At 52.7% G+C, this 14973-nt stretch overlaps 1 protein-coding gene across 2 annotated transcripts in view; it reads left to right on the forward strand.

Moving 5' to 3' along the window:
- The window catches only part of SMAD6 (SMAD family member 6), a 43209-nt gene that overhangs the window by 1939 nt on the left and 26297 nt on the right, over positions 1–14973 (forward strand). For both annotated transcript variants that reach the window (XM_075764027.1, XM_075764028.1), the window contains 2 exons: positions 2351–2407; positions 4255–4332. In XM_075764027.1, the coding sequence (XP_075620142.1) occupies positions 2351–2407; positions 4255–4332 (135 nt within the window). The remainder of the gene's footprint in view (positions 1–2350; positions 2408–4254; positions 4333–14973) is intronic.

Here is a 14973-nt window from a genome sequence, read left to right on the forward strand (position 1 = left end):
TTGGGGTCTCCCCTCCCCCGGGCCGGCAACCCCCCTGCAGCCGAGAGCGGTTCCCAGTTGTCCTTAAAAAGCTCCCCCCGCCCCCCCCCTTCCCGCGGAGGTCCCCCCCTGTATTTAGGTGCCGAAGGGGCGATAATACGCAGTTCGCATACTGCTGGCGCCAGCCTGGCTCGCTGTTTATCGGAGCGGCCGGGGAGCCGGGCAATTACCGCCGCCGGCTTAAAGCCGCAGGGCCCCGCCGGGCGCACCGGGGCCGCGGCCGGGAGGGGGCTGCGGGGGATGCCCCCGCCACGGGGGAACGCCGAACCCGCGTGGAAGCGGGGGGAGCCGGAGCTCATGCGTTTCTCGGGGTTTTCTTATGTTTTACCGTGGGCAGAGGGATCCTGGAGGACACCGACGTCCTGCTGACAGTCGCTTTCTTGGCAAGAGCGTTGATTTTTTTTTTATTTTTTTTAATTTTTTTTTTTTAAATCCGTTTTGCAATCCGGGATCCTGCCTCGCTTTGCATCACTTGTTTGAAAGAAACTTCTGTGCTGGGCGTGCTCCCCCCACCCCCCCCCGAAGATCGCTAGAGGCTGGAAGCAGCTTTTTGCCTCAGCTGGAGCAGACGTGCGCCTGTAGGAACCGTGCATTTATTTTAGGAACCGACAAAGTTTCCAGGTCGCTTTCCTGCAGCGGTGGTTGTTTGCCCAGCAGTGCCCGACTACAAGCCCTGCGCAGGGAGTAGTAGAGAGCAGAGCTTTTATCGAGTGGCTCCTTATCATTTTGATAGCGGGTGTCTGTGCCAGGGCCCCACCCGGGCGCTGGGGATGGCGGCGGGAGCCCGGGTGAGGCCTCGGTGCCCTTTCCCACCCGTGTTTGCACGGCTCCCTGCAGGGACCGTCCGCTCTCGGTGCGCGTTGGTGTCTGTCACCCACTTTATCATGGGGGGACGTGGCTGAGGGGTGTGAAAACGCGGCGGCGTTTCGAAGTCGTCCCCTGTGGCGGCAGGTCTGGCGCTGGCGCGGGACCGCGCGCGGCGTGGGTCGGGCCGTTACAGCCCGATTGGGACATGGGCACCGTTTTTTTAGTTTTTTTTTTTCTTTGAGGCTGCTTCTGTGAGAAGGCTTTGGGCAACGTGGGCTAGTGGAGGGTGTCCCTGCCCGCAGCAGGGGGTCGGAACTAGATGATCTTTGAGGTCCCTTCCAACCCAAACCGTTCTATGATTCTGTGAAGAGCATCTTGCTGCTGGGCAGCTTGCTCAGTTAGGGGAGATGAGGAACCCTTATTTTTTTTCTCAGAAGCAATAAATGAGCACAGGCCATCCTAGAACCATCTCATGGGGGATGCTGAGGTTGTTCTTCATGAACTAACCCAAGCTGAGCTGCACTTGTTGGGCCGAGTGCCTTGCTTTCGGATCCGTGTGGGAACTGAGGAGCAAACCCTTGTTTCAGTAGTCCGGGATCAACGTGATGCCATTGACTCCTCAGGACAATTTCTCGCTGAAGTCAGCGTCTGCTCAACGCCGGTGCCGTGATAGAGCTCAGCTGGCTTTGCACACCCCAATTTTAGCAAGTTGTAATTCAGAAAGCACATCGCTGCCATAATTCAGAAGGTAAAAAAAACGCCTCTAACCAGCGCAGGAAGGTGACGGAGGACCTCTGTCAGCCTTTCACATGGCCTTGACTCTTAGAAGCAGGACAAGAGCCAGTCAGAGGACCGGATTCAGCAGAGCACTTCTAAGGGCTTGCTTAACTTTAAGCACACGACTGCTGATGTGCTGCCGCTTAAAGCCGAGCGTGTGCTGGGGAGCTTTGCTCAATCAAGGTCAGGCTGCGCGGGATCACGGGAGGCTTCTGGTGCTGAGCTGCTCGTGTGCCGAGGGCTTTGCTGGGGTGGACCACAGTCGGTTTGGTGGCTGAAGCCAGCCTGGGCTCTTCGTGTGCCAAGAGAGGAGTGGCTTTTCATCACCCGACACCCTTTTTTAGCCCTCGTAGTGTGTTCGGGGAGCTCTCATTAAGCCCGTGCGTGTGCGTGAGCCGTGGCTGGAGGGTTGTCTCCCAACACAGATGATGAAAGCATCGTTCTTTGGGAGCAACGTGCCGTTTTGTGGGCTTTGGGTCACAGGTGCCCGGGCAGGGGGGTGGGGCAGAACTGCAGCGTTTTCGGTAATAAAGCCCACTTTGACAGGTCAAGGCAGAACCCCCGTTCTTCAAAGATTTGGAAAACTCTTGGTCTCCAGTTCCTTCCAAGTGGGTTTTCTTCCATTGGGTATTTATAACCTTGAAAGAGTTCCTGCCCTGAAAGAGACGGCGTGAGGGTTTCGTTGATAAACCGAACACAGCACTAACATAAAGTTTTGTTTTTGCAGAGTCTCCACCACCTCCCTACTCTCGGCTGTCTCCTAATGATGAGCAAAAGCCACTGGGTACGTGTTTTCCCTCTTTTAATCTCCGGGCAGCTCTCTTTCATGGTGCAGTCCCGGTGTGGGTTCTGAGACATCCCTACATGGCACGTCAGGCAAAAGCCAACAAGTCGGGATTTTATGGCTGCTCATTATTTCTGAGCAAGCATCAGCTGGCGGGTTTTAAGAAGTAAATGGATGTCAGTTTATCATACCAAATTGCCGTGTAGACACATGCATATTTTCCAAAATAATATGAAGCGTTATTTTTAATGAAGGCGTAATGAAAGGTTACCAGACGTCATGTTTTGTCTGCGTGTGTAATCTGCGGGATGATGGAGCGGAGGGGGAGTGGGAGCTTCTGGGTGCCATTTCCATAAAGCCCTGGCTGCACAGCGCCGCGGAGGAACCGGCTATTGCCCTTCCTCTGCCGATTAAAACGAGACGTAAACTCTTTGAAACTCGGCGCTGTATAGTTTCTGAACGGCGTTTCACTTTTCACGAAAGCTTGTTTTAAAAAGGCCAGTGAAAGTGGCTTGGGTGGGTAGGCCGGGCGCGAAGCGAAGGCGGCTGGAGAGCCTGGCACGATGCGGCCTCGGAGCCCGGTCCTGCGTGGCGCACGTTGGCTCGGAGATGGTTTGAGTTGGCATCGCTGCCATCCTGACCGCCCTTTCTCAGCGCCTGCTTCTTGCTCAAGTAAATGGGAAGCAAAGACGCAGGAGGGAAGGGAGGAATCCCACGTCTCTCTTGGGTTTCTTGCCGGGATGGGCGCAGCTGTGGCTGCGTCGGGAGCGTGGGATTCCTCCCTCCGGCCCCTGGCTGGTGGCTCGGATTCACGGAGGAGGTAACGACCGAGGCGAGATGCTTGACCGAGGCGAGATGCTTTCGCTCCCCATCGGGCAGGGACAGGGAGGAGACAGCCGGGCGATAAGGAGCGGGACAGGGTGCCTGCCTGTCCCTCCCAGCCCCGAGGGCAGGCGGGAGCTGCCCCGTGCCAAAGCCGGGTCCATGCCCTGCCCTGCCAGACGCGGGAGCTGCCTGCGACCTGCCTGCCCCGCGGCCGCTCAGCCGGTGCGTGCACGCCTGTCGGGGGACCCGCTCCTCCGTCCCTGCGGCCGGGCTGTGGCACAGGGCAGTGACCAGAGCATCCTGCGATGCAAAATTTGCTGGGCATGGGTTGTTTGATATTTTTTTAAATTTTTTTTTTTTCCATTTTTGGGGTTATTTTATTAGGTGTGGAGGCAAAAAAAAAAAAGTTGTCCCTCCCCACACTCCCCCTTTCAAGTTAATTCCCTTTAGAAACTGCTTGTGCTGCAGGGAGAGATGATAGTGAGCGACACGTGACTTTATTAAAACAACAGCCAGGGAATTGAAATTTGCTTCACTGGCTTGTTTGATTGGAAAAATAATGGTTAATCTGTGAGCAAACAGTTGAGCAGTTAATTAGAGGGGTGTAAGCAAGGGAGAATAACAAAGACTCTTAACTTGTTAAAACAAAGTTTCCTTCGCTTCAGCAAAGAGGAAGGAAGGAAGGAAGCAAGAATAAACAGCTTCAAGAATTTTAATGGTGATAATTAAGTATAGTAACTATGAATTGTTTAGAGGCTTAATGTAACTTTATCCAGTAAGCACCAAGTTCCTACTTGTTTGATCAACTTCACTGCAGTTATTTTTGTGGTCGAAGCAATTCAAACGTCGTATTTGCATGGTAGAGGTACAAAGTTAATCGTTGCTTTCTGGCCCGGTGGAGAGCTTCTGTCAGGGAGGCGGTGGGAAGCCGAAGAGCCGCGGGTGCTCACGTAGCGCTTGCAAACGCAGGAGGACTAAAAGCACGTTTTGTTTTGTTTTGCTTTGCTTTTTCCCCCCCCCAGATCTATCAGATTCCACGTTGTCTTACACTGAAACAGAGGCTACAAACTCACCCAATGTCACACCTGGAGACTTCTCAGGTTGGTAGATGTTTGCACCTTCCCTCACGTGCGGTCTGCGCCGGGGAGCTGGCGGCCAGGGCAGGAAAGCAGGAGGAGACGGGGGCGGGGGGTGGGTTGTGGTGCTGCCGTTCCTGCGTTTGTGTTCCTGGTGTGAACGGAGGGGGAAGAAAAAAAAAAAAAGAGCAGCTACTCGAGCTGGTTGTCAGACGCCTGCGCTCCGCGTGTTGCGGTAAGGTGCTGTTCGTGGGATGAGCGTGGCGGGTGGCCACGGTGCCGTGCGTGTCCCCCGTGGAGCCCCGGGGGCCGTGGGCTGGCGTGGGGCTGGGTCCCTGGGGGCGATGAGGCCGTTTCAAACCGTGCCGCTCTGTGGCGGTTGTTGCCGAGTCCGTCCAGCTTGTGCGACCCGTTGGGTCCTGGCCCTGCAGTGCAAACCCTGCTTTCCTGAGCGGAGCTCCCAGCTACGATGCCATCGAAGCTCCTGAACAAAGCTCTGCTTAATTAGGTCTTGGTTTTTGCTCTGCCCCACCCCTGCAACCTTTCATTCATTTAATGGTGCTCTGTAAGGCCCCGGGGTGGTTTTACCCACAAGCAGGCGGAGAGTTGGGACTTGGATTCGCTTGGCGTTGGGCTCTGGCTCCGCTGTTGGGTTCTCGTCCTTCCCCTCTGGTGTCCCATCCCAGGCTGGGGGTGGACTGCGGGGGGGCAGGAGGGACCCCTCATAGGACCAGGTTTAATTCCTGTGTAAGAAATGACTTGGGTAATGCTCTGAGCGCTAAGATGAAGACAGAGAAGCCCGTCGTCCTGGTGAAGCCCCGTGTGCCTCCGTCAGCGGTTGGGGTGGGGTTTGTGGTGGGGCAGGATTCGGGCGCCTCGGTGCTGAGCCGCTGGGTTGCGGAGCACGTGGACGGGGTTTGCCGCTCTCTCTAGGGGTTGCTGCAAGCTGACGGGGGTGGAGGGGGGCACCCTTGGGGTTCTGGTCTGTCGGCCACGGCTTTTTTTCTTCTCATTCTCCTCCTGCAAGAGTTTACGGCCGGTTTGGTGAGACCCACCACTTCCTTGGGACGTTTAAGGCGATCCTGGCTCCGCAGCGCTTTAAAGAGCATTTAAACGGCACGGCACCGCAGCGTCGTGGGCACGGGGGCACGTTTCCCTCCGGGGATTTTTCCTTTCCTCTTCTCCTTTAAGGTTCTCCTACCCAGGTCGGTTTTGCGACCGAATGCAGCGTGCCGGCCCCGCGTTGCTTTTGTTGTGCTGCCAAGTGTCCGTAGCAGGGGAACAATTGATAGCCAGGAGTTGGATCGTTCAGCGTTGCGCTATAATAAATATGCGTTTGCAATTCCTAACAAACGTTCCTCGGGCTGGATGCACGTCCGTAAAGCTCCCCATGCCCATGGCTTTTATTGTAACTTGATAATTGCCATTAATTATAGCAGCCGAATTTGGAAACCGGGGTTCCTAAGGATGTGATGGTTTAGCTTCTCTCACAGCTGAGTCCTTTATGGGACATCTGGTGGATTTTCTGGAATAGAAGAGAGATTTTAACTTTTACTTGAACAATATAATGATAACATGTGACCGAGATTGTACTGAAATCGGATACCTCCTCTCCCCCTGCGTAGTTTCCAATGGTGTAACTTTTAATAAGAGTCTGGGGCTGTATGATTTATTTTTCCCCAGTGCTCATGATTGCTGAAAGAGGATAAGAGCTTCACTGAAGTTAACCCATACTTGTCATCACGGGGAAGTAAAAGGAGAAAAAAACCACTTAGACTCTGGTCGATCTGCTGTATTTCAGTTTGTTTATTCTCCGTTTCAACTTATTTAATAGGTCTGCTTGAAATGTAGGCCTGTGTAAAGGAGACACAAAGCACGTGGTCTTCCCTGCCTTTTCTTGTGTGCGCCGAAGGAGCTTGGTGTGCGTTTAACTCCTGTTCCAAAAATAAGTACATTTTGGATCTAGCATCAAGCCACGACTATTTATTGCCTCAACTTCGATCATCAAAAAAGGCTTTTCCTACTAAAACCGCAAAATTCAGTTTTGGATAACAAAGAGAACCATTCTTCTACTGCTGTTCGTTTACTTGATGAACTTCTAAACAGGAAGTTTTAGCACGAAGTCAAAAGATTGTCTCTGTCATATGTATAAATTTTAAAAAAACCCAACCCCTCTTTTTGAAGTAGACCTTTTCATGGCTATAATACTGCTCTCGAAGGTAGAAAAAGTCTTCAGTGAACTAGCAGGCTCGCTATAAAATTCAGAGTAACAGTCAATGCTGAGTGGCAGCACAAGTTGTGAGTAGTTGTGGATGCGACCTTCTGTGTCATGAACTGGATCGATGGATGATACCCCCAGGGTCCTCTTCATCCCAGGTTCAAAGCGTTTGGGTCACGCAATGAAGCTGTCTGTCCAAGGATCGGTGTCCATCCACAGCATTTCCCTTGGGTTGGGGATGCTCCCGATTTCTCAGTGGGGTGCAATGGCTTGGGAAGATGTGGGTTGGTGGGAAAAGGCACTTGGAGGTGTTTGATCCCGAAGTTTCCATCTTCTGAGCTCAAGCACTGTCACATTCAGGCTTGCGGGAGCGTGAAGAGGGGCTCCGTCTCTTCCTCATTAGATTCATGTCTGCAGCCGTCTATGCCTGGGGAGCGGAGGTGAAGAAAACTGCCCGGTTTGAGAGTTGTATTTCGAGCCCGGGTGGTTCCCCTGACCACCGGCGCTGTGCCCGTCCCCCAGCTGCCGGCAGAGCCTTGGCCGGTGTCGGCGTCCCCGCGGCTCGCCCGGCCGGAGCTGGGGAAATACCAGGGAAAGGGCAAAATCCAGCAAGGCAGAAACAAAAGCTCGGCCCCGTGACTCATAATTGGTGGAACATTTGTAGTAATTTTTTTTTTTTTCCCTTCCCCTCAGACTTGGCTCCTCTACCACATGCCAAGAAGCTGCTGTACCCGTTAGACTTGCCAGGCTTGTAGAGGGCTGCGCTGCTGCTGCGGGAGCTGGTTCAGTACGGTGGGGACGTGCTGGAGCAGAGGTTGTGGGCCACGGGCTTTGGGATTGCTCGCCTTCCCCTAAATCCCACAGGGCTATCCCTCACCTTCCCTGGGAAGGACCCTCTCTTAAAGACCACGAAATAGCTCCGCTCCTCGACACTCCCCTTGCACGGCATGCTGCGTCGGTCTGTCTTTCTCGCTAAAAAAGCCCCATGAATTCCTACGAGTAGTGACCAGGGTTCTTGTTAATGGTGGCGTTAAGTTCTGGAGGTCCTGAGGACCATGCAGGAGGGGAAGGGTTGAGCACAGGTAGAAGGGCAAGAGGTGGTGATGCTACTTGGGAGCCTCCCTTAGGTCTCCATGCTGACCAGACCATCGCTCGTGGCCACTGCGGGTCTGGAGCAGCTTGTCCGTCCTCTAGAGACTGCAGAAGTGTTGGGGGCATCGGTTTTCATCGGAGCAATAATAAATAAGGATGAGTAATTAGCTGTAGGAGCAGACAGGTAGTGATGGGTGCAACTCACTGCAAGTCCCCAGCCACCGTGCAGCGGTCCCGCACCGGCTGGGTGTCTCCGTTGAAGATACTTAACGAAGACGATGCCTGCAGCAGTCAGTGCCAAAGCTCTTACGATAGCTGTTCTACCTCAGAATGAGCCATTCAGCGCTAGAGCCTGTCTCATATGTCGCTACATGCCTGCTCGTTACTCCTCGCTTAATCGGGAGTCATACCAGTGTTTGCACGGAAAGTTTCATTGTTCGTATGGAAATGCCTTTGGGAACCGATGTTGCCCGCGAGGCTGCAGCCCGGTGTGTGGCAGGGTTTTCCGGAGGGAAAGGGCTCCTTGCCGAGGTGGGTGTCCGTGTCCAACCCACCTCCCTGTAGTTCTGCAGCGCGCAGGAGGGCTGCATCCTGCACCCCTGTCCCGGTGCCCGGAGTTAGGGGATGCTCAGCACTGGCTGGATTCGGATGGGAGAAATGAGAGCGGCTCGGTGCTCGGTAACGCACCTGAGCGGAGAGAAGAGGAGAAATAAGTGCTACCAGGGGAGAAGCGAGAGCTGGGAATGGGAGAAGGGCAGAGGGGAGTGGGGACAGCAGTAGCTGGCGAGAGCAGTTGCACAAGCAGCAAGAAGCCAAGGAAGATGTTGCTTTTAGATTTTTCCAGAATTCCTAATTTTTTTTTTTTTTAAAGACTTTGAAATCAATTCAGTTCCCGTGTGCTGAAACTCTTGAAGAGTTTCAGCTCTGCTGAACTCATTTGTAGCTGGGAATGTGCATCGAAAGAAGAAACTGTGAGTTGGTGGTTTGTTGGAGGAGGGATTAATTCCTCTCTGCCCCCCGGAGTGGTGGGGAGCCGTACCCGAAAGTGGAAGCGCACGCGTGAGTCTGCTCTGAGCCTCGAAGGTGACGGGCTCCGTGTAGAGATGGGCTCTGCTCGGTGACTTACTTTGTGTCGTCCCCTCCAAAGTTGGTGGAGGATAATTGTGATTTAACAGAGAGAGGAGAAACAAAGAGAGACTGAATGGTCTGGAGCTTATTTAAATTATTTTGGATTTTTTTCAAGGCTTGGGAAGGTAGAGAAGTTGCTTGCGGGGTGGTGATGAGACTGGGAGGTGTTGGATTTGGGGAGCAGGGTCCCCGTACCCCCGAAGGGAGGAGGAAGGCGGGAGCGTGGCCGTCCATCCCAGCTGATGACTCAGCCCCGCTGAAGCAACGCCACAGCTCCAAAGCGAGAGCCGGAGGGTTTTTTTCTGCTTCCAGCAATATTTAGGATGAACTTAAGGAAGCATATTTTAAAACCCACTGAATGGAGAAAGTGAATGTCTCTCTTCCTCTCCCCCCCAGAAATAACAGACTGCAAGGATTTATGCTAACAAGAAAATTTATGAAGATCCTGTGTGTTAGGAGTAGGAAAAAAAAGCCTATAAATATGTAAGGCGGATATGTATGGAAACTGAGCAAACATTGCCCTTTCCAGATTGGGGGAGAGATTGTGAAATTACCTGTTAATAGAGAAAGAAAGAAAAAAAAAAAAGGTATTTTTCTCATGAATAGGGTGGCAGTTTCTTCTGGTGGTGAAATGTTGGTTTGGCAACTTTCCGATGATCGCCTCTGGCTTCGGTGCGTCTTGGTACCGGGCTGCCGGCATGGCCATGGGTGCGGGTGCTGGCTCAGGGTGGCAGCGCCGTGGACTGGGGGCTGCGGGATGGGTCTCACCCAGCAGCGCCGTGGAGCCTTTTCGTCCTTTCTTCCCCCTGTCCTATTGCAGAAACAAAAATCCATTAAAAAAAAAGAAAAAAGAAAAAAAAAAAAGCAGAGCATATCTGTGCATCCAGTTTAATCACAGACAGATGTTTATTTGGGCCAGTAATGGTTTTGGTTTCCTTTTTCTTTCATATTTAACTTTAAGTTCGCTGGCGTGTCTTACTCTGCGCAGTCTATAACAATCAGGGTTTGGCTAAAAACTCTTCTTGTCGGAGGAGTGAGCCTGTTGCCAAGAGCTACTTCTTTGATGCAAAAAAATACATCCTGGAGGTGCTTTGTCAGATGTTTTTATATTAAACATTTTTCTTCCATAGTTTTAGTTTGCCAATGGGAAATAAAGTGCATCTATTTTCCAATGCACTTCAGAGAGGAATTCTTTGCTCGGTGCGAAAATTTTCCCCACGTGGCCGTGGACGGCCGCGAACGTTGGAATCCCGGTCGGAGAGCGTGGCCACGCAGAAGCATCCTTCCCGGTGGTTGGGAGAACTTCAGAACAATAACCTGCCTTTGCTTTGGGTTTGTTCCTGGGCAGCTTCTGGCCCTGCCTGGGGCTGACATGAAAGGCAGCGTTGCGAACTCCGGGGTGAGTCACGGAATTAATCCCTGAAAGGGAAGGTGGGGAGGCTCTCGGAGACGGCGTCCCCAGGCTTTCAGCGCCTATCCCTTTCGGAGAGATGCAGGCGTGCTGTTTTATTCTACAACAAATGTCTTCGCGGGTCGATGATAAATCCACCGCAGCCTGTAGATTTACAGGAGGACTGCGAGTTTTTTCGCGTTACGTTTGTGCTTATGGCTCAGGTGGCAGCTCCTGGAGTTCAAATCCATTCTCCTTCGGAGCAGAAGGGGAAGGGAAGCGATCGTTCATCCTGCAGCCGGGTGGGCTCCTCGTTGTGTTCAAAGCCTGTTGATGGCAGCGCTTCATCCACGAGCAACGTAACCCAGCAGAGAGTACTCCACTTGGGTTGTTCGTATGCAGGTGAAGATGTTGTGCGGAGCAGTGAGACGGAGCGAATACACCCTTATTTACCAATTGAAGAAAAAGCACCTTAGGTCAAGGCCGGGGAGGATGCTCCCCGCACATGGTTGTTTCTCCATTAAAACTGTGCAGGGCAACTCATGTTGGGCCACCAAACCCAACAGTTGAGCGTTGATGTCTACAGGAACTTGCTCCTGTAGAGCTTGTGGATGGCCATGCTTTGGTGACGATGGACCTTCATGTTGCCAGTTGTACCCAAAGTCCCATCTGGAGAAGCAGGAGAGGTGCCAGTGACCCCATCTGTGCAGATCCTCTGGAAGGAGGATGGAATTTCGGCAGTGGCCATGCAGCTGTAGAAGGGTTTCTAAAGCAAGCGACACCTGTTTATAAAAATATCCTAGGGGTTATGAGCTTGCTACACAAGCCTTTTGGTCTTGAAATTAATTTGGAGCTGAGCCAGGTTAGTCACGTGGGGAGGGGAAATCAATCTTGTGAAGGGTGAGGGACCACTGGGGAATTTGCTGGAGATGGAAAAAGAGATTGTTTGTGCTGAAGGTCTCCCGAGGAGGGAAATACAGATTGTTCTGAGGCTTTACACCCTGTGCAGTGAGAGAGCATCATCACCAGCCTACAAAAGTGCTGTCTTCCAGGAGAGAACGTATCTTCTGGACTGGGAGATGGGAGAAACGTCCCTTTGTTACGATCTGTACGAATGCTTTGCAAGATCAGCGCTGTTCGCAGTGCACCAGTGGTGCTGAGCAGTGAGGACAGGAGGGAGTTCCCGCAGCATCCTGCGTTCAGCTGGGGCTGCTGTGTCCCAAGGACCTGCCTGCCCTGAGGAGCATCTTTAGTTGAGACAGCTCCGGTGATGTTCTTCCTCTGAACGATGAAACGGTGGTGGACTCCCTTCTCCCCAGGTGTCCCTCCCTGTGACAAGCCAGGGGGTCAGTGACTTTCCCAGGGTAGACGGAGTGGCGGTAGCAGAGCTGTGAATTGAGCCAAACCCCCCCGTCACCATCCATTGCTTGTGTGGCTCCACGTGCAAGAACGTAGAACATCTTCCCTCTTTAATTACGGTGGCCGATACTACGGCTTTAACCCTCCAACACAGACAGCACTCGGAAAAACGTGGACAAGGAGAGCTGTCCCTAGTCCAGAAGAAGGAGGAAAAAAAAGCAAAACTGGCTGCCAGAGCCTTAGGCTGGTGTGTCCGGAGTACCACCGACTGCCTGTTGCACAAGGGATGGAAGAAGGTTGGTCTTTCTTACCAACGTTTGGCCCCGTGCCTAGTGCCGGGATTAACGTTGCTTTGCGGGCGATACCTCTGCGTTTCTGCGTACGCGCAGCTCCCCAGCTCCGAAGGAGAGAGAACGTGCCGTGATGGAGCCGGGCAGGACGATGCCCTGAAGTGACGGTACCGTGGGTACCATACGCTGAATTTCTCAGTACGTTTCTGCAGAGGAGGAGGGAGAGTTGCCCTTTCTCTCCCTCCCTTTACCTGGAACTGGGATGGCTTTTCGCAGCTAGCCGGGATGTTTTCAGCCTAGAAGTTCTTGGAGTAAGTACAACACCCAGATAAAATATGTTTTTGTCTGTGGTTCATTGAGTAGTTATGATGTTTGGCCTTGAATCACAGAATAATCACATCCCTCACTTCTCCAAGCACCTAAGCATCACACTTAAAAAAAGAAACATCAGGAAGTAAGCAAGTTACTTAAAAGTAAATTAGTTTAATCTTTGTAGCCAAAACATTACATTCTTGCACCCTATGAGGAGTTGGATATGGCTTTCGAGGTAGTAAAAGTTCTTTTGATGTAACTCCGGTTGTGTCTTTTAAACAGTGTGTATCTGATGGTACGTCTTTGTTTGAACTTTACTTTTTCTCTGTGCCTGTGTTTTGCTTTTTAAATGGATTTGCTGAATACTGGACATAGTGTATTTATGACCTTTGAAAATGGTGAATGTTTTGAAGGAGGAATTTTGGCTTCTTATAGGGACCTGTAGAGAGAGGCTTGTATTCACAGTTACAGTAATAGATTTTTTTGTGGCACTTTGATGAGTGAGAGGTGTTTATAGGCTTGATTCATAACTCAGTTACTAAGGTTTTCCACGGAAATAACTTATTAAATCTGTGGCGCTCACCGAAACGATTGAAGTCTGTAGATTTGCTATTCATCAAAGGCACCTCCTTTCCTGGACTCCAATACCTAACTCAGCATTTTACCTCTGGAGGATGCTCAGACCTGAAAAGGGTGTGTGGTGTGGGAGCTTGAGACGTGTTTTAGTAAGAAAGAAAAAAAAAAAATACCCCAAGACAAATTGGAAAGGAGGGAGAAGGGAAAAAAAAAAAAAAAAACCCCTTCAGGAAAAACATCCCCCGTCGTTCGGAGCCGCTGATGGTTAAACCTGGTTTTCTGGAACACTGCTTATTTGTGTGGATTTTACTTTGCTGCTCGACAGCCGAAAAGTACATCCCTTTACTGCTGCTGGCTGGGCTGCTGCGGGCTTTGAAGTGCCTCGAGCCCCTGGAACCGCAGGTTCGATTTACTGGCAAAGGAGACTCGGCTCTTTGTCCTTCCAAAGTGCTTGGGATCGGAGGGGATTAAGCACGCGGCTGCCGTGATTCCCGGCCCTGCCGAGCGCTGCTGTGTGTCCTGCTGCGCCGTGGGCTCCGGGAGGGAGGAGAGGAGCGTGTGCCTCCCCGTCCTGCGTGGGATCGAGGTGTTTGGTGGTGATGGAGGATGAGGAGGGACGGAGGATGAGGAGGGACGTCGGCTTGTTGAGGTCCTGCCTTGCTCATGGGGCATCGGGTTTGGATGGTGCTTGTCCCAGCAGTGGGCTGCACTCGCTCTCCCTCCTGTTTTACACCTTTCCTTTGGTCGATTCCCCAGAAAGTGGGTGTTTAGCCTGAAAAAAGCATTGCTACGGGGACTGAGTGCTCAGAGAGGGGAGGTTGGCGAGAAGTTGAGCGATGCACCGCCAGCGCTGGGGTCTGGGCTTCAGATGCTGAGAACTGTTGAATTCCTGTTTGTTTTGGGTTTGGGGTTTTTTTTTTTCCCCCCCTAAGAACAAAAACATTTTGCATAGAAATGCCTGTCTTGGCTGACCTCTTCCAGAGTTGCTAAATGCTGACTTGTAATGGCCTTTGCAGCTCCTGGGGCTGGAGCAGGGATTAAATGGTCTCCAGCATTGAAGTGCTGGAGCGCGTTGCTGCCCTGCTGCCTCCTTCCCGGAGCTGCTTTTCCTCTGGTGAGAAGCTGAGCATCGCTTTGGTTGTGGGAAAACACCAGCAACGTCGGGGGATATAAATGCAATTAAAACCAAAAGCCTGTTCTTGCCCGAGCGTCTCCTTCATCAGCCTTTTTTCCCGCATTTCAAGGCAAGCGGCTGGTGCCGGTGCCGGCGGTTTGCTTCCCCGGTGGAGCCGTGTGGTCGTTTCAATGACCCCGGGATGTCCCGCTGGGGTGAAGCCCGTATTGGGGTTCAGGGGTGTGTTTTATATTGGGTGGCAGCACAAGGGAGGCTGAGCCACGGCTGGTGCTGAGCTGCGCCCGTCCAGCGTCGTCGTGCCCAGGGCGTGCAGTAATGCCGTCCCGCAGCGGCGATGGCACGGATGCTCTCAGGTGCCCCCGCGGAGCAGCAGCACCCCGTCCCAGCTGGGCCAGCCCCCCCCCAGTAATGCCCTGCGCAGGTCCAGCTGCAGTCTGGACGTCTTGTTTAGCTGGTGGTAAAAAAGCTGCCTTTTCCCCCCCCTCCCCAATGCCTCAGCATTAACTCTGACGACCAGACCTTAATTCCCTCATGAAATAAAACACGTTCCTGCCTCTCCACGGGGATGCAAACTTTGACTGGAACAGACAGGCTGCGATGCCTCTCTTTGCACTCGGCATTTTGCATTTCAGGTTATAAAAACCCACGTACAAAACCTGCCAAAAAGTCAAATTCCCAGCAGTGCAAGAGAGAGGGATCAGTAGAGAATTCATATTTTTCTTCGCAGCAGTATTCTGTTCCCGGGGGAGCAGGAGACCTTTCCCGAGGGTACGGGGGCCCCTCGCAGTGGAGCCTGCGTGGTCCTGCCCTGCAGCATCCCCCAGCCTTCCCCATGCTGGTCCGAGTGCCGTTCCCAGAGCAAACCCTGGACCAAAGCCCTCCTTCCCTTCCCCCAATGGCAGTTTGTGCAAGTGCCCTCGTGTCACATTTGCTGTCCCAGCTGGACACCGATGCTCAGCTGGACCCACTGCAGCTTGGCCGTCTCCCCGCCTGGGCTTTGAAGAGCTGTGCCGGTTGTTGCCCTCCCCTTCCTCCGCCTGCGTTCGGGTTTTATGGGGTTGGAGATGTTCCTCCTCCTGAATGCTCTTTAGCGGCTGAGGAGGATCAGGCTGCCCGCGTCGGCTGTGGTTTAGAGGCTGGAGGAGGAGTTGGAGGCTTCATCCTG

This window comes from Balearica regulorum, chromosome 12, assembly GCF_011004875.1.
Source record: "Balearica regulorum gibbericeps isolate bBalReg1 chromosome 12, bBalReg1.pri, whole genome shotgun sequence".
NCBI lineage: Eukaryota > Metazoa > Chordata > Aves > Gruiformes > Gruidae > Balearica > Balearica regulorum.